We start from the raw sequence: 27,158 nt of genomic DNA, 5'->3' as shown, positions 1-27,158 counted from the left end.
GCGCATTGTGTTCTGCGTCCTGATTGGCTGTAGACCATTGTCAGCCAATCTCGTGCTGTGTCTCCTGTACAGTACAGAATGTGTTCAAATTTACAGCAGTGTGACTCTGCAGTGCTGCACTGTATGTTTGTACGTTTTGTCCCAACAAACAACAATGATGACGAGACGTTTTGCACCTGTGGTAGCAGCCAAAGGCAGAGGAAGATGCTGACCATCATAGTTTCAACAAGGAGGCAAAAAGGTTGTAACTGTCCACAACAAGAACATCGTAAGGATGGAGTCAGCTTTGGCTTTGTGGCTCAGTGACCGCAGGAAAAAGAACATCGTGCTGGACACCAACATTATCTGCAGAAAAACTCAAAAGCTTTATGAAACTTTACCTGACAGCGAGGAGCCCAGGCCATGGACGAGTGCTCCTCACACAGAACCAAGCTCATTTAATGCCAGCAAAGGCTGATTTGACACATTTCAGAAACACTTTGTCACGGCTGCCGAGGCGAGCCGTGTGGATATAGAAGGAGGACCCAAGATGCAGGCAGTGGATGAGATACCGGTGGTTTTATTTACAGAGGTGTAGTGGCAAACAAACAGTGGGGCATAACAAACAACTAAAGACACCTACACTGGGAGAACTAAAATAACAGACCTGGGAGCATATGACAACGGATGATGAATAGCAGAGAGACGCAGACGAGGAACAGGACACCGTGGAACACAGGGTAACAGACTGACACAGAGTTACACAGACTGACACGGAGGAACACAGACGAACCGGCAACAGGCAGGAGAACACACAGGGCTTAAATACACACACCAGTAATCAGGGGATGCGAGACAGGAGGGCAACACAGCTGGGAGGAATCTGGGCTGACGGGACAGGGGAAACGTAAACTGATCACACTCACATATGACACGGACCTTCACAATAAAACAGGAAACTCAGATACATGGAACCAGACAAGACATTGAACTAAACAGACAGATTCACAAACAGATGGGGAGACACCATAGACAGACAGATACAGACGCAGACTCAGAGGCAGATCGAAAATAACACAGAACTAAAACAATCATCATCTAGAAAATGATAACAAACTAAAAGCGCTGGGTCACCGACCCAGGACCATGACAGTACCCCCCCCTCAAGGGCTGGCACCAGACAGCCCAGCAGAAACGAAAAAATGGACCAAAACAAAACAGAAAACAACCCGACCAGGGCGGGCGGAGGGGGCCCAGGACGGAGGGACAGAGTCCAAAAAGGCCCAGATGGACAAGTTCAGGAAGCCGACCATGCGAATGGCAACGGGGCAGGTCCGGATGCCGGCCACGCAGTAGGCAGTGGCGTGGAAACAGTTCTGGGGGCCGACCGTGCGGACGGCAACAGCGGCGTGGAAACAGTTCTGGGGGCCGACCGTGCGGACGGCAACAGCGGCGTGGAAACAGTTCTGGGGGCCGACCGTGCGGACGGCAACAGCGGCGTGGAAACAAGTCCGGAGGCCGGCCACGTGGAAGGCAGTGGCGGCGTTCAGGAGGGCGTCCACGGTGGCGGAGATGCCCAACAGGCGGCCAGGCAGATGACCGACGATGTGGAGGTGGTAGTAGGGGACCTGAAGGCTGCGTGGCCCCTGCAGCCCCAGGTGAAGCGGAGGCTGAAGCCGGGCCAGGCGAGGATGAGGAGGCTGAAGCCGGACCAGGCGAGGATGAGGAGGCTGAAGCCGGACCAGGCGAAGACGCAGAGGCTGGACCAGACGAAGACGCAGAGGCTGGACCAGACGATGAGGCAGAGGCTGGACCAGACGATGAGGCAGAGGCTGGACCAGACGATGATGCAGAGGCTGGACCAGACGAGGCTGAAGCAGAAGCCGGACCAGGCAAAGCAGCTGATGAGGATGCTGAAGCTGGACCAGGCAAAGCAGCTGATGAGGATGCTGAAGCTGGACCAGGCAAAGCAGCTGATGAGGATGCTGAAGCTGGACCAGGCAAAGCAGCTGATGAGGAAGCTGAAGCTGGACCAGGCAAAGCAGCTGATGAGGAAGCTGAAGCTGGACCAGGCAAAGCAGCTGATGAGGAAGCTGAAGAGGAGGCCACTGCAGGTGATGCGGAGGCTGGACCAGGCGAGGATGAAGACACGGAGGCTGGACCAGGCGAGGATGAAGCAGTGGCTGGGCCAGGCGAGGATGAAGCAGTGGCTGGACCAGGTGAAGCGGATGAAGCCGAAGCATGCGCTGGACCAGGCGACGCTGAGGATGCTGAATCCGGACCAGGCGACGGCGTGGAGGATGCAGCAGAGGCCGGGCCAGGCAACGGCGTGGAGGATGCAGACGGAGGCGCTGCAGCAGGTGGCGGCATGGATGAAACTGCTGCTGCAAGCGTGGATGAGGCTGCTGGTGGAGCAGCTGGTGGCTGGACGGGCTCCTCGGGCCCCCCAGCTGACGAGGAAGGAGGCTGGACGGGCTCCTCGGGCCCCCCAGCTAACGAGGCAGAAGGCTGGACGGGCTCCTCGGGCCCCCCAGCAAAAACAGTCTCAGAACCAGTGGGCACTGGAGCCCCTGGCACACACAGAACAGAACCAGCAGGTGCGGAGACCTCTGGCAGGAACACAACAGAACCAGCAGGCACACGGGCCTCTGGCAGGAACGCAACAGAACCAGCAGGCACACGGGCCTCTGGCAGGAACGCAACAGGACCAGCAGGCACACGGGCCTCTGGCAGGAACGCAACAGGACCAGCAGGCACACGGGCCTCTGGCAGGGACAGAACAGGACCAGCAGGCACACGGGCCTCTGGCAGGGACAGAACAGGACCAGCAGGCACACGGGCCTCTGGCAAACACATAGCGGCCTGCAGCTGCGCAGAGCATTGACCCTGCTCAGGCAGCGACAGCTCTGTGCAGTCCTCAGCTGGCTTCTTAAACTCCAGGGGTCCAGAGTCTAATGGGGGCTGAAACCCAGCCTCTGGGGAGGCCCTGGAGTGCACCTCAGTCTCAGAACTGGCCAGCCTTTGAGGAATGTTGACATTGTTCTTGGGTTTGTCTCTCTGCTTAGAGTACGGAGTTGTTGAACTGTCCGTTATGGGTTGGACTGACATGGCTTGCTGTACAGGAGGAGTAGGTGAAGGTGATGGCTGAACAGGTAGTGGAGCAACTGACACAGGATGCAGGGCTGGTGACTGCTGAACTGAGGATAAAGCTAATGATTCTTCTGCTAACCGGGCTACTGACTGGGCCATGGATTGTAACAGGGTTTGTAATAAGTCTGGCTGTGACTGTAATTGAGCTATGGATTGTGAGGCTGAATGTGGCGGAGGTGGCGACTGGGCTTCTGGCCGGGCGGCTAACTGAGCTTCTGGCCGGGCGGCTAACTGAGCTTCTGGCCGGGCGGCTAACTGAGCTTCTGGCGATAAACAGTTTTTGTCCAGTGCCGTACAGAACATCACCCCTGAGTAAACGGTCCCACAGTTCAGACCAACAATACTGTCCTGTCCACTCACCACAGCTGGCTGCTCGGAAATCCCCAGGTCCGACTGTGGCGAGGAGCGTCGGCAGCGTGAGCGCCGTTTCCCCCTCGAAGGCTGGGTTGACGGGCCGGGCAGAACATCCTCTGTCGGACTGGGCAGTGAAGCATGAGCTGCAGGGTGGGTGGTAGCAGCCGGGGGGTGAAGATGGAGTCCATTCAGAATGAAATTCTGTGCGAGCGGGTGAAGTGAGCTGAGCAGCCAGGGGAGACCAGAAACCAAGCGCTGTAGCCGATTAGCCACGGCTTGGCGAAATTCTCTCCCCTCGTGCTCCAGCCACGCGTTGATTAATTTGTCCACGGAGTAAACAATGTCCTCCCGGAGCTCCTTGGGCGGGTTGAATGCTGCTGGGTCCATAGTGGCCGGTTCGTACTGTCACGGCTGCCGAGGCGAGCCGTGTGGATATAGAAGGAGGACCCAAGATGCAGGCAGTGGATGAGATACCGGTGGTTTTATTTACAGAGGTGTAGTGGCAAACAAACAGTGGGGCATAACAAACAACTAAAGACACCTACACTGGGAGAACTAAAATAACAGACCTGGGAGCATATGACAACGGATGATGAATAGCAGAGAGACGCAGACGAGGAACAGGACACCGTGGAACACAGGGTAACAGACTGACACAGAGTTACACAGACTGACACGGAGGAACACAGACGAACCGGCAACAGGCAGGAGAACACACAGGGCTTAAATACACACACCAGTAATCAGGGGATGCGAGACAGGAGGGCAACACAGCTGGGAGGAATCTGGGCTGACGGGACAGGGGAAACGTAAACTGATCACACTCACATATGACACGGACCTTCACAATAAAACAGGAAACTCAGATACATGGAACCAGACAAGACATTGAACTAAACAGACAGATTCACAAACAGATGGGGAGACACCATAGACAGACAGATACAGACGCAGACTCAGAGGCAGATCGAAAATAACACAGAACTAAAACAATCATCATCTAGAAAATGATAACAAACTAAAAGCGCTGGGTCACCGACCCAGGACCATGACACACTTTGCTTTCACTCTTTAATAATGAACTTATTTTTCTATGAAGGTTTGAACTTTGTTTAAACAAGAGAGAAAAGTGTGAAAATGTTCATGCCTGTCTGAGAAAAGTGTAGAAAGTGTGCAGTGAGGGTTTAACTGCCTTAAAACTTCTATAATACTTGTAAAACATAAAGCTGCTACTTCATTCTGAGACTTATTTTTAGAACGTAACTCGATAAACGAGCGACCGCAGTAATGTATTGTGTTTATTTTGAAAACTCTCAACAGGATCTTCAGATTTATTTTGAAAGCTTTATCTGGAAAACACAAACACATAAGCAGGAAACAAAGAGCGTGATATGAAACGATAGACGTTTTCATATGGTCATCATATATACATCGTTCTATCGAACAGCCCCAGCTCCTGCTGTCAGTCTCTGTAAATCTGCTCTGAAAACACATTTGTATTCACTGGCTTTTAATACAGCATGAGAGTTATTTGATATTTGATGTGTGATATTAATATTAGGAGTTATTTTAATAGTTATCTTGGATTCTTGTACAGCACTGTGGTCAACGCTGCTGCTGTAATTAATGTGCTATAAACACATAAACAATCTGCAGTTAAACATCCAAAACTAAAGATGTGATCGCTGCCTTTAGAAAATGTGCTGATGCACAAGATATCAGCTCCATTAAGGTGGAATGTGGCCGTGTTAGAAACATGTTGGAAGAAGTTTGAAGCTGAAACTGTGAAGCTGAGAGTGAAAGAGCTCCAGCGTCTGTCACAGGAAACTTTCTTATTTCCACACTGATGAAAGCATCAAGCTTTGATTTCCTGCTGCTTTTATTGAGTCACACTGTGAAACTGAGCCACAGCTGAACCAGCATCCCTGTACAGCAGACACTTACAGCGCTTGGCTGCTTCCATTGGACCCTCTGCACAGAGCTTCAGTTTCCTCTTCTGGTCCCAAAGTGCAGAACAACAAGGTTTCAAACAGCTTCGTTCCAGCAGCATCAGCCACAGACATGCAGAGAGAATCCTTTGGTTGTGTTGTGTGTTTGCATATCTGCTGTGTTGCTTTGTGAGGATGGATCATCTCCTGCAGCTCCAGATAAACAAGCTGGACCTGAACCTGGTAGCTTCACTTAGAAGACACTTGTGACGGGAACGTGTGAGAAGTTTTGTGCAGACAAGTTTGGATTTAGAGTGTGGGACGAGCTCTCCACAGTCTTTGTGGAGATCCACATTCTGCATACTGCCTGTGAGAAGCTGCAGACATTTGTCCTCCAAATCCACTGAGCAGCTGCTCGTGGTGGTATTAGCTTCATGTGTGCGTGTTAGCATGAAGCCTCGGTCACACTCTGCTGTGGACACGGTCACGGACAGCTGGACGCCTGATGGACGAGTCGTCCTTCCTGTTAAACTTCTTTGAGCATGAGAATAGCATAAGAAGCTCAGTGGACACTGTTCAGTGTTTTAACTCTCGCTTTCTGATGGGTTTAGATTTTATTATTGTCATTTGTATTAGGAAATATTTAACCATATATTCTTAGAGGTGTATAATCAATTGTGTAGTGATAGGATGTGTGATCTTTAGCAGGCTGCAGGGGCTTGGTGTGTATTCCACACTAGAATGCACACCCACATCCTGGGAGCACGAGAGAGGTCGTACCTTCTCTTATTGTTTTATGGCAGGATTAACGTAGCTACGTCTGTTCTAGTCTAAGTGCTTTTTGTTTAGATGAACTGCTGGACTTCCTCACCATGTTATCTAGGGTGAACCATCTAGGGTGAAGGGGGGTCTACCCTCTTCCTGACCAAGGATGTTATATGACCCTTTGATCAGCAGTACCACACACACACTGAGTCACACTGCAAGAAGCTGCAGAATCTCAGAGGAGGAGATTTGGAAGTGTTTGTGGGACAAACTGGACTCAAAGAAAGAAGATGTTTGTGAAGTCTTTGGTGGAGGTGAGCAGTGTGAAGCAGAACACATGCAGATGAATCAGGAGGTCAGCATCAGTGTCTCCTTGTGGTGGACGGTAAAAGAATCAGAGCCAACGCTCCCGTCCACCCTCGGCATGAAGCAGTGCTGTTTCTGAAACAGGAGGACAAGTCCAGAGAAGACAGAGGAAGCAAAGATGAGGGTGGGACAGGACAGCAGGACTTCCTTCACACCTGCAGCTCCATCACACTGCTGTAGCTCCTCTTCATCACACATGTACCTGCAGCCTGTCTTCAAGTCCAGGAGTCACCTCCACACAGTGTAGAAGCCTCCTGTGCAGACCATGGAGTCCAGCCTCTGTCAGGGAAGTCGGCACTAAAGTCTGAAAGACTTCAATCTGTCTCTGCTCCACCCGAGAAAGACCAGCACCGTACTTGTTGTGCATTCAAGGGGGGAACATCAGCGCTGCATCGTTAAATCTGAGTATTCATCTATGTTAGTGTTTAATGGGTCTAATAGGTTGCTTTGGCCTTTCCCAGTAATATCTTCCCTTGCAGTCTGTGGTCCAGGCTTCTAAAACCATCCCAGGTTAACAAGAACTACAATCTAGAGGAGAGCTGCCATAACAGGTGTGATATGATGAGATCTGACCTGCAAGGTTACTCAGGTTTGTTTGTATCAGGACAAGCAGGGAAGCCGCCTGGACGTCAAAGTAGTTAGAGCTGGGCGAGTGTCCTCACCCACATCGGCTTCACAACTCTGCATCATCTACTGAGTAAGACTCAGAGCATCAGAGATTAGAAGGTCTACAAAGAGCTGAACCAGACTTCCTGTATAAAGGTTTTAGTTCCACAGATCGACAGTGTCAGCACAACTAAAACGTGGAGACTGACCTCAGAGTTTCAATTTGATGTTGTGGATTCTCCAGAAGAACACACAGCTGCTTCACTCCTGAATCCTGAAGCTTGTGGTAGCTCAGGTCCACCTCTCTGGGATACGAAGGGTTGAGCTTCAGCACTGCTTCCAGATAATCACAGCTGATCTCTGACAAATCACAGCCCCACAATCTGTATAGAGAATGAAAGATGTAAGTTTATTAGACAAAGTGCTTGAAATCATTCAGTGTTTCATCATCTGTTCAGAGCTGAAGAAGGTTCAGAATGTAGAAGTTTAGAAAATGGAAACTCCAAACAGCTGAAGCCAACAGGAAGCAGCTTCAAACAAACACAACAAGAGAAAAAACTCTGAATGTTTCACATTAAAGTCGTACATTTCTAACAAGAGTGTTTTAAAGACAGAGTCACTGATGATCATCTTCTGCCCAGTAAAACTTTGGTTTTCCACATGTGAGTGTTAATGATGCACAAAGACTGTGAGTGCAAAGAGGGAGCGAGGAGGATGACAGAGAGATGGTACAGGAGCATCAAGAACCCGGCGAGGAAATGAGCAGAAGGACTTTGGAGCCTGTTGGATTGAAGCTTTCACAGAGACGTGTTTGACTGGACACCACCAGGACAGACTTTTAATCCCAGGATTTGGATGAGCTTTCTGTCTTTATGGTCACAAATGATGCTGTAACTCTGTGAATGTCCTGGAACTGTCAGCAGTGTGGTTACGTCCTTTTGACCTGAGTTTCCACAGCTCTTATAACAGCAGTGTACATTCAGACTGAGACACGCTTCAGTCTGTATGGACCTGTTTCTGTAGCTGCCACCATCATTCTACGGTCGTGTCCAAATTCATGGGCTGCATCCTCCCGAGGACCCGGCCTTTGCGGTCTACGTGGGCTGGGTCCTCAGAAGGTCGGGTAGGCTGGAAATAAACGGCTGGGGAAATTGGACGGTCTAGCCTTCTGATTAGCGTCACCGCTGTCTCGGTGGAGTTTAATAAACTCAGCCGTCTGCTCCTTGCTATCTAAAATATAACAGGACACTGGCGTAAATTCTCGACCGTCTCATACTTCTGTTTAATCAGTTTTCTGTTTGACGTTTAGTCAGCTCTGTAAAGACCAAGGAGGAACCCACCTGGGGGATTAATAAAGTTTTATTTTATCTAATCTAATCTAATAACTTTAATCCCAGCCAAACCGATTTACTCACAAACAAACAAAACACTGAAAAAAGCCAAACAATAACATTTTGAGGTTGTCTAAGTGACTTATATATCACGTTTAACCTGAGTAGCGAAAGTCCGCGGTGATCTGAAAATGATGTGCCGGGAGTTGTGCCGTTCTCGGCGGCTTCAGTGACCCTCGAGCTCCCGGCGAGCTATCGAGCTGGTGGGTAGCAGACGTCTCCGAAAACGTCGAAGCACTTTTGCAAATATGCGGTATCTTGATAAACCGAGCAGATATTTGATGTTTACACAGCTACTTTCTCGCCTGAAAATATGTTAAAAGTTTATTTTGTGACCGAAAAAGATTAGTATGAGTAATTTTAAAACTTAGTAGCGCCCGCCATTGTTGGAAACTGGAGTTTGGCTGGGCCGCGCTATGAATTCTGGGATATGGTAGGCCACGAAGGACACACCCGACCCATCCTTCAAATTCGGGGAAAAGGAGGACGCATTTGTTGGCTGCATTCGGAGGAGTCTACGAATTTGGACAGCCTTCGACGTGTTGCTGTGACGTAATCGGTCTACAAATGCGGCCTCAGGAGGATGCAGCCCATGAATTTGGACACGACCTACATGTTTGTACATCAGCTTATCAAATACTGTCTGCTGTCTTCAATTATTACTCTTCACCTGCTTCACTGTCACTGTGTGGGCGGAGCTGTCTGAGCCCTGCCCACACAGACACAGCTCCTCTCTGGAGCAAAACTTCTGCTTCATCTCCGCCTCTTTTCTTCATCCTCCACCTCTCTTTTCTCTTCTTCGGTGTTCTGCAGCCACAGAGCCTCACAGCCATTAGCACGCCCATACCTGAGCAGCTAGCATTACCCAGCATGCCGTGCAGCAGTGTCAGTTTGTAGATGTGCAAGAATTCCTGCTCCAAACTGTTTCACAGAGTGCTGTGTGCCGTGACCTTTGACCTGCTAAAGACAGTCAGCTGTGGATTATTCATTGTTGTGTCTGATACTTAGAACTGTGAGGAAGAAGCTACACAGTTAATCAGGGTCCCCTCTCTCTGAATCAGGAAAGGTGGGCAGGCCGCGTGTGGGCCGCGGGCCATACGTTGAGTATCACTGTTTGAAATGTGAACATTGTTCTGCTGCAGTCAATGGACTAAACCAGAGAAGAAGAAAACAGACTTTACCATGAAGATCCTCAGTGTGGATCAGTATAATATCAGCCTGATGTCTGCAGTTTAGTGTCAGCACAACTTTCACATCATATTCATCTCAGCACAACTAAAACATGCTGACTGACCTCAGAGTTTCAAATCGACATCGTGGATTCTCCCGAAAACCACACAGATGCTTCACTCCTGAACCCTTCAGGTTGCTGTAGGTTCCACTCAGGTCCACCTCTGTGGGATACGAGGGGTTGGACTTCAGTGCTGCTGCCAGATAATCAAGGCCAATATCTGACAAATCACAGTTCCACAATCTGTATAAAGAATGAAAGATGTAAGTTTATTAGACAAAGTGCTTGAAATCATTCAGTGTTTCATCATCTGTTCAGAGCTGAAGAAGGTTCAGAATGTAGAAGTTTAGAAAATGGAAACTCCAAACAGCTGAAGCCAACAGGAAGCAGCTTCAAACAAACACAACAAGAGAAAAAACTCTGAATGTTTCACATTAAAGTCGTACATTTCTCATAAAAACAGGACAAAGACTTGAAAAAGTCGTGTTTTTCCTTCCAGGAACCACATGGCTTCACTTTTAAAGGTGAAGTGTGACAGAAATGGACATATTTGAAGTCCAACACCTTTTTCCAGTCACATTATTAAAGCAGACAAACTACAAGCTCATTTTCATTCCAACAAGTCATCTTCTGACCTGGACTAACAACACTGGTCTCTATGTGCAGCTGGCTGTGAGACCAGTGCTCAGGGAGCGTCTACAAAGTGCAACACTGAAAGAACATCACACACTCATTTGCTTCCAGCACTTTCACACAAACATCTACTGTCATTATTGTCACCAAACTCTGTGGATCCTTTATTGCAAATTCAAATGGGATCAAATGGTCAGACAAAAGAGGCTTATGAGGAAATATGATGAAATGTTGTGTATTAGCAGCAAGTTATTGAATCTTTTTCCTCAGAAACCAAACAAAATGATTGACAAACATGTTTTTACAAACTCAGTGTTGGACTTGGATCAGCAGGATAAGCTGATGTTTAAAGGCATTTGAGTCTCGCTGTATGAGAGTCCAGTTATTACTCAATATTTATGGATGATGTTCTTTCAGTGTTGCACTTTGTAGACGCTCCCTGAGCCTCACAGCCAGCTGCACATGGACCAGCTGACGGCTGTAAAAAATTCATGTTCCCATTTAAATGGTTTTAATTTGAATAAAACGATGTTGATTCATTCAATCCTGAATCGATGTTTAATATAAATGTATTTTGCCAGAATCTCAGGTTAAAGCTCACAAACTATTTCAACAAGCAGCAAACAGCTAAAACAGTAAATGAGAGCAGCTAAACACACAAAGATGGAAACACAGAGCGTGGATCGTTCACTCGACGGCACGTACACGGACACGCCGTCGGGGCTGAAAGTGGACAGCTCACAGATCCTGAAGCTGCAGGTTTCATCTGTCTCCAACCAAAACTGAGTGAAGCAGCAGCAAAAGAAGATCCAAACTCTGCTTCACGTTTGATCAATATGCTCATGAATTCTCTCTGACTTTGGCTGTTCCTGCCTGCACAGCTCTCTCTCTCCCAAGAACAGCTTCAAACATCTGTTTCTGCATCATTCACTGTTTATTAGCCACCAGTCTGCTGTTGTGTTCAGTGCTGTCGGCCTCTGACAGTAAAGCCTCATTTCTGCTGTTCCATGGAAACTTTTTAAAATGATGACAGATTACAAACTCTCAGCTGTGTCTGTAATCAAACCTCTGTAACTTTGCTTCACTTCAGCAGCATCAGCTCATGTTCACATGTTGATTCATGGTTTTCATGGTTGATTTACCTCATTTTTTCAAAAATGACCTCTGACAGGAAAGTCTCATTTCTGCTGCTCAACACTGAAGAAATGTAAACTTTTCAAAATGATGACAAATTGGAAAACACCTAAACCCAGGAGATGTAACCCTTCTCTCTGGGGCGGAGGCAAGCGGACCACCTCTTTGATTAGAGCTGTGTCTCTAATCAAAGCAGAGATGGAACGATGCCACTTTTTTTTTTAATATCTTGCTGCATTTTGTATAAGTTCATACTCAAGTTTAAAAAATCTAAACACTAAAGCTGTTCTGTTATACCTGTCTGCAAAAACACACTGCAGCCAAAACATTAGACAATACTGATCTTTGTATTTAAACTTTTTTCAGAACTTTAAATCTAAGTATTTAAAGTAATATTCAAAAGTCATTTAAATCATTTTTATGCAGACTTCAAAAACTCTGGTTGTGAATAAAAGAAGTGCAACATCAGCACAAAATAATGTTTCTATTGAACAACTAACACAAACAGGTTGTAGAATGGAGCCTTTTCTACTCACAGCTGAACAGAAACAACATCCAGAGTGGAAAACAGTGCAAATAACTGCAAACAGGCTTCATGACACTCATGTTTGATCAGATTCACTCCCTGCTCTCACACACCAACTCCAGACCTGCATTCATCTTTTCCCTCTGAACCCCCCAAACATACAAACCCTGAGACACCACCATTGCCCTTTCACTGACTGCCCCACTCCACCATTTGACCCTTAGAACTGAAGACGCTTCTCTCATAAGAGGTGAAACATCTTCAAGGAAACTTAAAGAAGTCCAGACGCTTTTCTTTCCAAGCTCCTTAGACTACGATGACCTGGATGTCTGAGAACCTTCACAGACTGATTTTACAAGAACAACTTGTGTCAAAAATCCCTAGCAGTGCCTCTCTGTCACACACACAAATCACTACAGTTACAAATTTAATAACTTAAAAAGTAAAAAGACCACTTTTGAGCCGTGTCTTTTTGGCCATAACAAATACCAAAAGAACCGAAATTTAATAACATTAAAACCAAACAATAAATGAGCAAAGTAGTGCATGATAAATATAGACAAATACAAAGTGCAATATAGAAACACTGGGTAAAAAGAAATGAACAATTAAAAAGGAGGATAACAGATGTGAGCAGTAGTTAAACAGTAGAAATAAATATATAATAAACAAACAAAAATAGATAATAAATGAAAGCCAGGTCTGAAAGGTGAGTTTGGCTTTAAAAGCATGAAAACACACTGCTGTCTTCAGGAAGGCTGCTCCAGTAACAGAAAGTTATCTACATGTGGGTTTAGTTCTGACTTTAGGGACAAGTAAAAAAAACAAAATAAAATAAAAACATCTGTCCAGACAACCTGACAGTCAAAAATATAAACTCAGGAACTTAAAAGGAAAATTGTGCTGACTTTGAACGTCCACATCAAGATAAACTTACAGATTTAAGAGTCAAAAAGTGTCAAAACGTCTGTATCCTTACCTGAGAGTTTCAAGTTTACAGTCAGGACTCTTTAGTCCAACACACAGCAAATCCAATCCTGAATCCTGCAGCTTGTTCGAGCTCAGGTCCAGCTCTCTCAGATGATTGGATGGGGAGCTGAGAATTTCAGACAAAGCTTCAAAGCTTCTTTTTGAGAGTTTACAATCTCTCAGCCTGAGGAAGAATAACAATGGAGACATATTATTTTATTCATCTAGCATTATTAAACATATTTGTTCATAGATTCACTTACAGCACTTTCTTGGATGCTTTGACCACTGGCAGCAGCTTCAACAATGCCTCCTCTGAACGGGAGTATTTCTCCAGGTCGAACTCATCCAGATCTGATGACAGTAAGATGAAGACCAGAGCCGACCACTGAGCAGGAGACAGTTGATCTGTGGAGAGACGTCCTGATCTCAGGGACTGTTGGATCTCCTCCACTAGAGAACGATCATCCAGTTCATTCAGACAGTGGAACAGGTTGATGCTTTTCTCTGCAGACAGTTTCCCACTGAGCTTCTTCTTGATGTAGTGAACTGTTTCCTGATTGGTCTGTGAGCTACTTCCTGTCTGTGTCAGCATGCATAGGAGATCCTGATTGGTCTGCAGTGAAAGACCCAGGAGGAAGCGGAGGAACAAGTCCAGGTGTCCATTTGGACTCTCTAAGGCTTTGTCCACAGCACTCTGGTAGAAGTCTTTTACAGTAAGTGTTTTCTGGAAGATTTTAAAGAGAGGAGATTGTTTCTTAAGCAGGTTGACTCCAGAGTTGATGAAGGTCAGATAGACATGAAGAGCAGCAAAGAACTCCTGAATGCTCAGATGGATGAAACAGTAAACAACGTTGTTGAACATGTGGCACTCATCAGCTTTAAAGATCTGTGTGAACACTCCTGAGTACACTGAGGCTGCTCTGATATCGATGCCACACTCTGTCAGGTCTGATTCATAGAAGATCAGGTTTCCTTTCTGCAGCTGATCAAAGGCCAGTTTTCCCAGAGACTCAATGATCTTCCTGCACGACTCTGTCTCAGCTCCTCCATCATACTTGATGTCCTTCGTTTTTAGGTGAAATAGCACAAGGCGTAGGTAGAGCTCTGTGAGAGTCTTAGGCAGATCTTTGCTCTCTTTGTTCTTCATGACAAACTCCAGAACTGTAGCAGTGATCCAGCAGAAGACTGGGATGTGGCACATGATGTGGAGGCTTCGTGATGTCTTGATGTGGGAGATGATGCTGCTGGCCTGCTCCGAATCTCCGAATCTCTTCCTGAAGTACTCCTCCTTCTGTGGGTCAGTGAACCCTCTGACCTCTGTCACCACGCCAACACAGTCTGGGATCTGATTGGCTGCTGCAGGTCGTGTGGTTATCCAGAGGCGAGCAGAGGGAAGCAGTTTCCCCCTGATGAGGTTTATCAGCAGCACATCCACTGAGGTGGACTTTCTAGGGTCAGTCAGGATTGTAGTTTTGTGGAAGTCCAGAGGAGGTCGACACTCATCCAGACCATCAAAGATGAACACAACCTGGAAGTCTTCAAAGGTGTAGATTCCTGCTTCTTTGGTTTCAGTAAAGAAGTGATGAACAAGTTCCACCAAGCTGAACTTGTCCTCCTTCAGCAGATTCAGCTCTCTGAAAGTGAATGGAAACATGAACTGGATGTCCTGGTTGGCTTTGTCTTCAGCCCAGTCCAGGGTGAACTTCTGTGTTAGGACTGTTTTCCCAATGCCAGCCACTCCCATTGTCAGCACTGTTCTGATTGGTTTATCTCTTCCAGGTGGGAGTTTAAAGATGTCTTCTTGTCTGATGGTTGTTTCTGGTCTGTCTGGTTTCCTGGTTGCTGTTTCAATCTGTCTGACCTCATGTTCATCATTGACCTCTGCAGTCCCTCCCCCTGTGATGTAGAGCTCTGTGTAGATCTGACTCAGGAGGGTCGGGTTTTCTGTTGTAGAAATCCCCTCGAGCACACACTGGAACTTCTGCTTCAGGTCTGACTTGAGTTTGAGCTGACACTCAGTGAGAATCTCTGCATGAATAAACAGCAAATGACACAAATGAGAAAACTGCATTCTGGTTACTGTGGTTATGTGTTCAGTTCACTGGACTCTTGGTGTCATGATCCGAGTGAGTCTGAGTAACTTTCCACAGCATCAGCTCTCCTCCCCTGGGTGGAGCCCTCCTCACTCCTCCCTGCTCCTCACCTGTTGCCAATTACTCCGGCAGTATCTATGAGCAGCACTCACAATGAACCTTCTCCAGATTGTGTGCTTAGCACAGTCAGTTCTCTGCCTCACATTTTGTCTTGTGCTCCTCAGCTTGTTTCGCGTAACCCTCTTTTCCTGTTCCCTAGTCGGCACCTGGATATATCTTCCAACTCTCGCCATAAGTCACGCCTCAGGATTCTGGCCTGCCACTGCTGGGAAAACTCACTCTTGCAAACTGCCATCCTCACCTGCCTGCCTCCCTGTGCACCCACATCTCACTCTGTACCCAGATTTAATTCATCTCCTCCTCCAGCTGATCTCCACCTGCAGCCACGTAACACCTCTTAGTTTTTAAATCTTGGACTCATTCACTACACTGTGGACCACTCTGATTATTATCTCCTTTGTTCCAGTGATCCTGGATAGTTTCTATTCGCCCGATTCTGCCCCTGTTGTTCCTTTGACCTGCCTCAGCTTATGTTCTGGCCTCAGCTCTGCACTTCTCATAATACCTCGCTTGCTGTTGAATTTAGCCGTGATTCAGCTTTCTCTGTCAAGAAATCTAGTAAAATACATTTCTGTTAAAAGTCACTCAGCCTCCGTTTTTTGGTTCTGTGCTTGACTCCATTCCTTTTCATGAGCCATTGAGCCCTGACACTTGGGTTATAACTGAGGGCAGGTTTTATAGAGACACATTCGATTTAATTATGTTTATTTATACAGCACCAAATCAATACTAGCAACATTTCACATATTACATAAACAACACTATGGAGCCAGTGATGAATAAATATGTAGAATAAATGAAAGAATTTCAAGTATAAAAGTTTTTTTTTAATTCCTCCAAATAACAACAACAGTCACCCCAATGTGCTTTATATTGTAAGATAAAGAACCTACAATAATACAACAGAAAAAAAAAAAATATCTTTTTGGGTCCTGAAAACTGAAGGCTCTGCCTCCCATTCTACTTTTAAATACTCTGTGAACAACAAGTAGGCCTGCAGAGCGAGAGCGAAGTGCTCTAATAGGGTGATATGGTACTACAAGGTCATTAAGATAAGATGGGGCCTGATTATTTAAGACCTTGTATGTGAGGAGCAGGATTTTGAATTCTGGATTTAACAGGAAGCCAATGAAGGGAAGCCGATACAGGAGAAATATGCTCTCTCTTTCTAGTCCCTGTCAGGACTCTTGCTGCAGCATTTTGGATTAGCTGAAGGCTTTTCAGCGAGTTTTTTGGACATCCTGATAATAATGAATTACAGTCGTCCAGCCTGGAAGTAATAAATGCATGAACTAGTTTTTCAGAGTCTCTCTGAGACAGGATATTTCTAAATTTAGAGATGTTGCACAAATGGAAGAAAGCAGTCTTACATGTTTGTTTAATATGTGCATTGAAGGACATGTCCTGGTCAAAAATGACTCCAAGGTTCCTCACAGTGTTACTGGAGGCCAAGGTAATGCCATCCAGAGTAAGAATCTGGTTAGATACCATATTTCTAAGATTTTCAGGGCCGAGTACAATAACCTCAGTTTGATCTGTATTAAGAAGCAGAAAGTTAGCGGCCATCCAGGTCTTTGTGTCTTTAAGACATTCCTGCAGTTTAACTCATTGGTGTGTGTTATCTGGCTTCATGGACAGATGGAGCTGGGTGTCATCTGCATAGCAGTGTAAATGTATGCTATGTTTTCTAATGATGCTGCCTATGGGAAGCATGGTAATGGGAGCGTTGCCAGCAGAAGGCTGAAGTGGAATCTCCAAGAAAGCTGCAGAAGAAAAAGCATGAGCTGAAATGGTGGATTTCAGTCGTATAAGGAGAACTGTGGCTTTCCTCCAACCTTTGACCAATCACCTTAGTGTCCTGTTTATCAACCATAATAAAAAGCATTTACTGTCTGGGCATTTTTTTGTTTGGGTCTCCAAACAGCAGAAAGAAATGGCAGCCATTTTTTTAACTTTACCTTCAACTGGTAAATAGATTTAAGAGAAAGCACTTTGATCATATTTGTGACGTGTCCCAAACTGTTGTTGTCGCCTCATTTATGTTGATAAAACAGCTCTAAAACCAATCTGACAATATAAATCTGTAAAATGGGCAGAAAACCTGCTGCTGGTCCCATTTTAATCAAACCAACCCAAAGAGCAGATATTCATGTGTGTACACAGGAGGTTATTTGTGCAGATGCATAAAACACAAACTGTTGGCTTTCTGCAGTCTCTCACTCCTGAAAGTGTTGGCAAGTGTTTTGGATTTATTATTTATATGGATTTTAATGGCACCTGTGTAATGTTAACTAATGTTTTTATTGTTTATGTATTTTTTGTTTAGTCATTCCCTGACTTACCTGTGGGTTCTGGGATGGTTTTATTTAAATTCTCCAACAGATCATTCTTGTTTATCCTCCCCAAAAGATTTTTAGCAACTTGAAAAGTGTTGATAGAGTAGGTATCAAACATCAGATCCACTATGTTCGTCCTCTCTGCATTCTCCAGTTTACTCACTGGGATTGCTGGTAAACCTTCTACAGACCCGTTCTTCAGATGCCACTTAAATTTTTCAAAGTCATCACGTCCCAAATCCTCCAAAGTCCCCAGAAGGATTTCTTTAGGTGTCGTCATCTTTTACCCTGTAAGGACCCGATAAACAAAGACTGTAACAACAGCTGGAGAGGTAATTGTCTGATTTATCAGAATTTAACTTGATTCTAACAGCAGTTCATCACAATAAATTTCTAAGGCTCAGAATGCAACAAAATTGCACATGAAGAAGCACATAGAGAAGTATCCAAGTAACACTTTGCTACAATATAAAACAAACTATTATAAATAAAGAAAATATATAAACTAAATATATACACTACCCGTCAAACGTTTTAGAACAGCCCAATTTTTCCAGTGTTTTTGTCACGGTTTGCGAGCCGTGTGTAAATTATCAAAGGACCCTTTATGCAGGCAGCTCAGATGCAAGTGAGTTTATTCATCACATGGTGATACAAACAGAAATGGCGAAGGTGAGCATGGAAACTAAGCAAAAACCTAAAAACTAATAGTACACGAATATGAAGAAGTACACGAAGGGAAGATGAAAACACGGAACACAAGGGGTGGGAGCAAAGCACCACAACACATCACTATATAGACAGTTACACAGAGGGAGACACAGAAGGCAACAACACAGGGCGCAACAAATGGACAGAGAAGACTAAACACAGAACAGAGTGCACAGAGAAACAAGGGGGACAGGGAATCAAAACCTAGGAAGCATAGAATAACTCACAAACGAAACTGACATAACACAAAAATCACAAAGAACTGAAACCACTAGCTCAGGAGACCCAGGACCCTGACAGATACGCAGACAAACCAGCAACTAACAGAGGCAAACACAAGGTTTAAATACACAGAGGGATAACGAGGGAATGAGACACAGAAGGAGGACACAGCTGGGAGTGATTGACAAGACGAGACAGAGGAAACGCAAACTAAACACACTGACATGAGACACGGACCTTCACAACAAAGCAGGAAATACAAAGACTGAACTTAGAGGTACAACAAAACACAGAACCAAAACGTAAGAATAAACAAAGATACATCATGAAATCAAAGATTAACAATACAAAACAGAAAACACTGAGTCACAGACCCAGGATCGTGACAGTTTTATTGAAAATATCCTTTTTATTTCTCATTGCACTCTGAAATGAAAGCATAGTACAAATAAGCAGTTGGAGTTAAAAATAAATCATGAAACACATTTATAGACCAAAGTTTATTCTAAACGTTTGACTGAACACACCCGTGGCTTCTGTCTACAATAGAAATCAAATATTCTCCCATATCTGTAGCAGATGTTCCCGTAAACGTGGACCTTGTAATAATAATAATAATAATAATAACTTTATTTATAAAGCGCTTTCAAACAAAGTGCTGTACAACTAAAGAGATAAATTAAATAAAAGCGATACATAGCAATACAGGTAAAAGACACAATACAAGTTAAAAACAATAAAAATGTAAAAACTAAAAGCCATAGAATTAAGACATGTAGGATCGGGTGAACAAATGTGTCTTCAACTTGGTTTTAAAAACCTCCACAGAGCAGCCTGCCGAATATCTTGTGGGAGGTTGTTCCACAGAAACGGGGCATGAAAAGAAAAAGCTCTCCAATTGACTTTTTTCTGGCTCTAAGAACTTTTAGAAGACCAGAGTCCTGAGATCGGAGAGCACGAGATGGAACATAAAGGTGTAAAAGGTCGGAGAGGTATGAAGGTGCCAATCCGTTTAAAGCCTTGTAGGTGAGCAGCAGGACCTTAAAATCTGCTCGAACCTGACAAGGTAGCCAGTGAAGAGATCTCAGAACAGGGGTAATGTGCTCAAATTTCCCAGTTCTTGTTAAAATGTGAGCAGCTGCATTTTGCACCAACGCCAGAATCTCAGGTTAAACCTCACAAAACTTTAACAACCACCAAACAGCTGAAACAGTAAATGAGAGCAGGAACACGGATTCTGCACAAAGACGTAAACACAAAGCTCGGAGCCACCGACGCATCAGAATCAGTGAGATGTCGCCTTTCTCACCCGATGGCACGGACACGGTCGGGGCTGAAAGCCGACAGCTCGCTGATTCTGATGTTTCGGCGGCTCCGAGCTTTGTGTTTACGTCCTTTTTACGCTGATTCTAAAGCTGTTAGTTTTATCTCTCTCCAAACAATATTGACTGAACCAGCAGCAAAAGAAGATCCAAACTACGCTTCACATAAACATCGTCATGAACTCACTCTGACTTTTGCTGTTTTGCTTCCACCAGGATAAAATCACACGTCATGCACAGCTCTCTCTCTCTCTCTCTCTCTCACACACAGTTTCCTGTCTAAAAATCGGTTTTCTGCATTATTCGCTTGCTTGTTACGCACAAGTCTACCGTTGTTTACAGCGCTGTCGGCTGCTGTTTTTTTCCTTTTACTTACTTCCAAAAAGAAAACCTAATTTCTGCCGTTCAACAGGCTTCTGAACAAATTTAAACTTTTTAAAATTATGCAAATTGCAAAACGCTGTGTCTGTCATAAAACCGCTGTAACTTCAGAGGTAATGTTCATATGTCGATTAATGGTTTTCTTTCGTTTTTGATCTACTGTAGAATATTTTTATAAAACCACCTTCATGTTTTTCTGTTTTATCTTCAGCTACTTTGACACAAAGGCCTCTGCTGTGATGCTCACACCTTTGATAAAGTCTTGCGAGTGTCAGCTTCCTTTTTATAGATACAAAAATATGTAAATGTACTGATCTGAATTATAATATTTCTGACTGTCTGAGGCAAAATTTCCCAGATTCAAATCGAATTGAATCGAATCGTGGATCGAATTGATTCAGGACCTTGTGAATCGGAATCAAATCGATTCTAGAAATCAGTGACGATACCCTGCCCTATTTGCGACCATGTCAACATCCAGTCCAGGCTTTTTCAAGATTGGTACTACCACAGCTGATTTAAAACATTCAGGAAAGACTCAATGAAGTATTTAAAAGAAACAGGTTGTAGGGTCCTAATGCTGACCACAGTTCCTTTATAGCCCAGGCTGGTAGAGGATCCAAAGAACAGGTTGTACATCGAGCTGCTTTTACAACCTTCCTTAATCCAGACAGGGAAATAGAGATGGACCGATGCGATATTACGTATCGGTCCATCTCTATTTCTATTAATTTACGTCAGTATCGGTACTGATTTTGTATGTATTTTGAAGGATTTGAACCAAAGGCAAAAAATACCATGAGCAAAAAATACCATGAGCAAAATCATGCCATTAAGTAATGGCATGATTATAAAATAGGGAGGTTTCTTTTTTTTTAACATAGATTAAACTCGTTAAATAAAACAACAAGTTTATGAGCTTTCTTGTTATTCACAAGTTTCAGCGATTTAGCCCAGAGTCTAAAGTCATTCAGCCATCTGTTTATACATGGTTTAGCTTTAAAGTATCTGCATTTGTGAAGAAAAAATTTTCCCATTAACAAAATCGTCCTAATCAACAGGTCAAAATCTGCATTCTCAGCAAGTATTCCAAACTTTATTACTGTCACCGTCAAATGTGGTAACTGAATTCTCCTGGACTGTAGCCAGCTCCACATGTCAGTCCAGAAGGAGTGCACTGATTCACAGTAGAAAAACAAGTGATCCAGACTTTCAATATCATTTTCACAAAATGTGCAGGCGTTCACATCTAAGTTAAATTTCCGTCTTAAGAATTCATTGGTTGGATAAACCTCATTAATGATTTTAAAGTGAACCTCTTTTACTTTAGGGGAAAGAGGAAGTGAAATATACTTTTTTCTTATCGCCTTAACCTCCATGGTCTCAAATTCTTTAAGGATATAATTTCTTTTAACCGGATTAGGGCAAATGTCGTTGATCAAAATATTCCTGATCACTTTGTTTGTAAACCTGCTGTCACCAAATTCAACTCCAGCTATGCAGAGCTGCCTCAGTCCAGGAGAAATTTTAGAGTGCACAATATCTTCTTTTATCATTGATCTCAAAGGGACTGGGATGGCTTTCACTAGGGATTTATATCTGTTAGCAGTACATCTTACATCAAATTTCTCACAAAACGTCTCATGTTTTAATAAGACCCCATTATCATCCGTAAAATGAGCTACAGCCCAAATCCCTTAAGATCTTCCAGTAGAGAAGGACCTGCTGATGGAAAGCTGAGAGTTTAACAGGTAACGAACTGCAATCAAAGTCACAACGTAACAAAAAGTCTATTCCACCCATTTTGCCAAAAATCACACTGGGAATAATGTTCCAAAAGGAATTTTTGTTCCTAATGAAAGATCTTAACCATTTCAGTTTTAGTACACCATTCATAACATCAAAGTCAATGGCATTAGCCCCACCCTCTTCATAATTCTTAATCATATCATTTTTCTTTATATAATGACATTTGTTCCTCCATATGAACCTAAAATTAAGATTATTTATAGATTTAATTAGTTTTGGAGATATGGGCAGAGAAAAGGCTGGATAGATTAGTCTGGACAGACTGTCCATTTTGGTTAGCAAGATTCTCCCAAACAGAGTTATGTCCCTTTGCTATGGAACTCCAAAGTGTTCAAAATTAAATAAATAAATAGGTCAAGATGAAATAAATAACTATGTGAATAAATAAGACACAGATATGTAATGTGAGAATGATATTGTGAAATAATGGAACACATTTTGAAAAAAATGCTCATTATTGTGAAATATATTGCATTCTGCTATATAAATTTACTTATTATTGTGAAATATTATTTCATGGTCATTATTTTTCACAATAACAGAGATTATTCCTGAGGCATTTTATTTATTTCCAGCCGTTTTTAGTCCAAAATGACATTTTTTCAAAGTCAGTCTTTATTTCAAAATCCCGTTTTTCCCGATGGTCTATTTATTTCATAATGCGACTTTTCAGCAGAATGACTTTGTCTGTCAATCAATGTAAGTGGGCTGGACCTTTGCACCTATTGGCTTATCGTTTACCATCGACTAGTTTTCCTGGATACCGGCTCCGCGGACGGCTACTGCAGCTAGCAACAGCGTGCTAGGTCAAAAGTCACGGAGGATGGCGGACTGGTGTGAACTTCAGCCAGTTCTGCTCATTTAAGCAAATCAGATAGAGAGGGATCATTTACCTGTAGATACTGTTTTGAGTCGTTTAGATGTTTCTGAAATGCTTGGGATGATAATTGCTCTTCAAGATGTTCGCATCGATGACAGCATTGTCAAAGGTTTAAGATCAATTCAGCACCGTGTTCGTTTGGAATACGCCAAGGAAGAACAGTCTTCAAATGTTGGCCGTCCACGTCTAGAAATCCCGGTGCAGCACTCAGGACTTTAGTGCTGTCCGGGATAACCGTCGGGGTAATTGCCGATACATTTTCTGTGTCTCAGAGCACAATTAGGAGGAAAATGACGGAGGATGGTCTAAGGTAAGTTTATGCTGTAATTGAGCACCTGTGTGATTCTGTACACAGCATTGTTTAGGTGTTGACCTTAATTATGACGTTTGACAATGAATTATTATCGCTTACTTTTTTTTGTTACTGTCTAAACTAAGTGGGGCAGCTACGGCTAAAGCTATCGGCGCCATCTCGGCGTTGAGACACGTTTAGCAGTGTTAGCTGTTAGTGTGTTAACTCGGAGACTGGGGTCAGTGGAGCCTGTAGGAACCTTTTACACAGAGAGTAGACCCACCAGCTTTCCACAGTCTACTTACTTATCACATCTTGTTAGACAACAGGGTCATTAGTGCTTTAAATAGTACATAGTTGAATGTTTCATTGCTGTTTGCAGTTGATTGTTCTCTGATAACGCATAACAAGGTTGATGTTAAATAGCGAGTTTATTGAAATGGTTTTGTCTATTTCAGCAGCATTATAGATATACTTTCTCTGGTGTCTTCGGTAAAGCTAAAACAAGAATACATTTACATCCTTGGTTCTTTCAGCATTAATTGGAAAACTTTGAGATTTGCTGTGCGCCTCCCAAGCCATTCTCTTTTATCCCACCTGTCAGGTATAGATGGCAATACTTTAAACAAAGTTAAATTTGTTATACCTGAAGAGAACCAATCCTGACCTAGAATGGGTGAATGAATAATTAGTTGGTAGCCAATGCCTAAGCAACTCACATAGGCCCTGGCAGACTCAATAAGTCCATCTAGGAACAGCTGCAGGAAACACCTCTTCAGTTTAGATTTAAAACATGTGCATGCTCTTTCAGGTTGATGAGGATTATGGTGTGGACTGGACAGGACAACATAATCGCCGCCCATCAAATGAGATCACCATTCCTGAGATTCAGCTCCCAGATGCACTGAATGAACAAGACCCTGCTGTGCTACCAATACTTCAGAATCACTTGTAGAAAGACATTATTACATTTAATCAGTTTCTATGTCAGGAGGATTTTTTTTTTTTTAAATTTCTACAGCTTTGTAGCTAATACTGACTCAAAACAGCATAACCAATTTCATTTTCAACAAAACAGTGAGTGGCTATAAAACAGGATTTGTTTTATACAGCTGTCACTTTAATGATATTCATTTCTTGGTTGGATATACAGTACATGTCAACTCTGAGCAGATTTAATACAATGAACACAGTAGAGTAGTGTAACATCTTAATTCAAATAATTTTTTCTAGAAATTTTTTTTGTATCAGTAGCGAGTATAAACAAAACATATTGTGTAATTTATAATGTACAGTGAACAACTGATTTTGATATCTGAACTCTTCATCAGTTTATATTAAAAAAGCCATAAATGCACACCTGTACTCTGTATTTTTCACTGTCAAGTGTATTAAAAAGAACTAGAACTCACTAGATTGTCCGTTTCTTTGAACACCGAGTACAGTAATGTGATGCAAGAAAGAAGAAATGGTCTAATTTTACCATGTGGTTATGGAATCAATCGTAAACCAGACCAAAACCTGAGTCAGTAGAGTTGAGACACACCTGAATGTCCATTAGAAATGACTCATAGGTACAGTAGTGTGCAGGAAGACGTAGTACTTCAAAACCGGTGGAAGACTTTGGAAGATTGCTGTTGACCACTTCCACAGTCATTTCTCGGCAAGACTTCCCATCCTGTCCAAAACTTGATGAGGGCTTTTTGTTGTGCACAAGATGCTGCAACAGAAGATTGTTTTAAACTATAATGACATCCTATATTCATTATTTTGAATCTTTTATGGAGAAATACCATAAAAGATGACCACTTACATACAGGGCACCAGACATTTTTGCCCCACTCAAATTGCTGTTGTAGCTTTTATAGATATTTTTATGTTAACAAAGCTAAAAGTAGTCTACATACAATTCTAGTGCAACTGATAATGCCACCACTCTTATGTATTGCATGGAGCAAATAACAAAACAAAATTATACTATAGCGTAGAGCTGGGCGATAGAACGATAACGATATGTATTGCGAAATAACTTTTTCTCAATAGAAAAATTAAACTATTGCGATAGACCTCACCGCTCTTGTCCTTTTTATAAAAAAATAAATAAAAATAAATATCGTGATATGAAAAAATCTCATATCGCCCAGCTCTACTATAGTGTACTTTGTTAATGACCCAAGATCACTGGACTGTATGTAATTTACCAAAGTATAATCAGAGAAAACCAATGGCAAAATACCTATCGCAGCAGACTTACCATTTTCAATGAAGGACCGAAGGTAACCTGCCACTCTGCATTTATCCTCGAGAGCATTCCTCTTCTTCCTCATCTTCATCTTCTGTGGCAGGCCACAGTCATTTTATAGCTTTACTTATCTTGTAGTCTTAAGAGCATCAGCAACATTAGGTGTATTTTTATTAAATGTAACCCAGCTGTTCAACTAACCCACGCATACAAAACAGTATATTGGTGTTTTGTGTCAACAATTAATGTTCATCCTTCATAAATTAACCAAATAGCTTTACTATTCAGATGTTAAAAGATGTGACCTGACCTTACCTCACAACAGGGAGCAGTCTCTGATTCCCTTGGTAAGAAAGGAGGAATGATGTCTGATCTTTCTGTCAGAAGCGGCCATACCATGGTTTCCTTAAGCCCTTTCCTCAGCTGCTTGACTTGACGACTTGTTTGTGTTATGACCTACAACGGTGAGACCAAACCAAAACTGAAGTTGGAGTCTGTAAAGTGACACACACTTTAAATGTTAAATATTTAAAGAACATCCACTGTACTAGTAAAAGCATTTTCAAATTATACCCACTTACAAAATCACTACGTTGAACTAAAATTGCTTTCTTTTCTTTCACATAGATTACTTGTCTTCCATATTAGCACAGAAGATAAGCCACTTTAAAACAGTCATGAATAACTATTACCTACAACAATGTAAATAGTAATACAGACATTAACCCAGAAGACAATTATTTTCTCTTACCTAATTTATAGAATTCTTTGCTATGATAAAAAAACAGTATTAAAAAAAAATCTGTGACTAAACTGATTAAAAAGCTCATTTTTGCCAGACAGACAGACTAACCAAGCAATAATAACATATCGTTACTTACCCTGAACAGCGTTTCGTGGAGTGGAGCTAGCTGTATAGCGTTAGCATTTGCTAACGTTAACACTGTGCGGTTGTGATGAGAACTTGGACCAGGGACCACTTCATCTCCAGTACACTGCTGCAATACTCAGACTGAGGTGAAGACGTTCAATCTAAGCGGTTAGCAAGTTCTCTGAGTAACTCAGAAACGGACTTGTTTCCTGCAGCCATGCCCTTCACAAGAATTGATACACCTGTAACGTTATTCGCGCCCAGTGTTTTGCATTTGTCGGTGCCTTAAGTTTATTTTGAGCTGCATACTGCCGCCAGCTGCATAGGAGATGCATTGCACCATTAAACCTAAATCGACAATTCATGTGCTATTACTTATGTCTGAGTAAAGGAGCAACCAATCACACAACTGGCTCCGCCCTGTCTTTCTTGATTGACAGACAAAGTCATTCTGCTGAAAAGTCGCATTATGAAATAAATAGACCATCGGGAAAAACGGGATTTTGAAATAAAGACTGACTTTGAAAAAAGGTCATTTTGGAATATAAACGGCTGGAAATAAATAAAATGCCTCAGGAATAATCTCTGTTATTGTGAAAAATAATGACCATGAAATAATATTTCACAATAATAAGAAAATATATATAGCAGAATGTAATATGTTTCACAATAATGAGCATTGTTTTCAAAATGTGTTCCATTATTTCACAATATCATTCTCACATTACATATCTGTGTCTTATTTATTCACATAGTTATTTATTTCATCTTGACCTATTTATTTATTTAATTTTGAACACTTTGGAGTTCCATACTTTGCAGCCACCTGTTTAAAATTGACTTA

At 43.1% G+C, this 27,158-nt stretch overlaps 1 protein-coding gene and 1 long non-coding RNA gene across 2 annotated transcripts in view; one reads left to right on the top strand and one right to left on the bottom strand.

Moving 5' to 3' along the window:
- LOC146642751 (NACHT, LRR and PYD domains-containing protein 3-like) overlaps nt 1-27,158 on the bottom strand; it is a 57,021-nt gene that overhangs the window by 16,847 nt on the left and 13,016 nt on the right. The window contains exons 3-5 of the mRNA XM_085397198.1: nt 17,591-17,872; nt 13,296-15,063; nt 13,043-13,216 (exon numbers count right to left, since the gene is read on the bottom strand). Of these exons, the coding sequence (XP_085253324.1) occupies nt 13,043-13,216; nt 13,296-15,063; nt 17,591-17,864 (2,216 nt within the window). The 5' untranslated portion in view covers nt 17,865-17,872. The remainder of the gene's footprint in view (nt 1-13,042; nt 13,217-13,295; nt 15,064-17,590; nt 17,873-27,158) is intronic.
- LOC146642753 (uncharacterized) lies at nt 22,674-24,612 on the top strand. Its single transcript, XR_014909527.1, has 2 exons — nt 22,674-23,219; nt 24,013-24,612. It is a non-coding gene; the product is annotated as an uncharacterized LOC146642753 (long non-coding RNA).

This window comes from Rhamphochromis longiceps, linkage group LG23 (assembly GCF_057381845.1).
Source record: "Rhamphochromis longiceps isolate RC_006_pf linkage group LG23, R_longiceps_female_GT1.1, whole genome shotgun sequence".
Taxonomy (NCBI): Eukaryota; Metazoa; Chordata; class Actinopteri; order Cichliformes; family Cichlidae; genus Rhamphochromis; species Rhamphochromis longiceps.
Note: the sequence above shows the minus strand (reverse complement) of the source record. Positions and strands in the feature narration are given on the sequence as shown.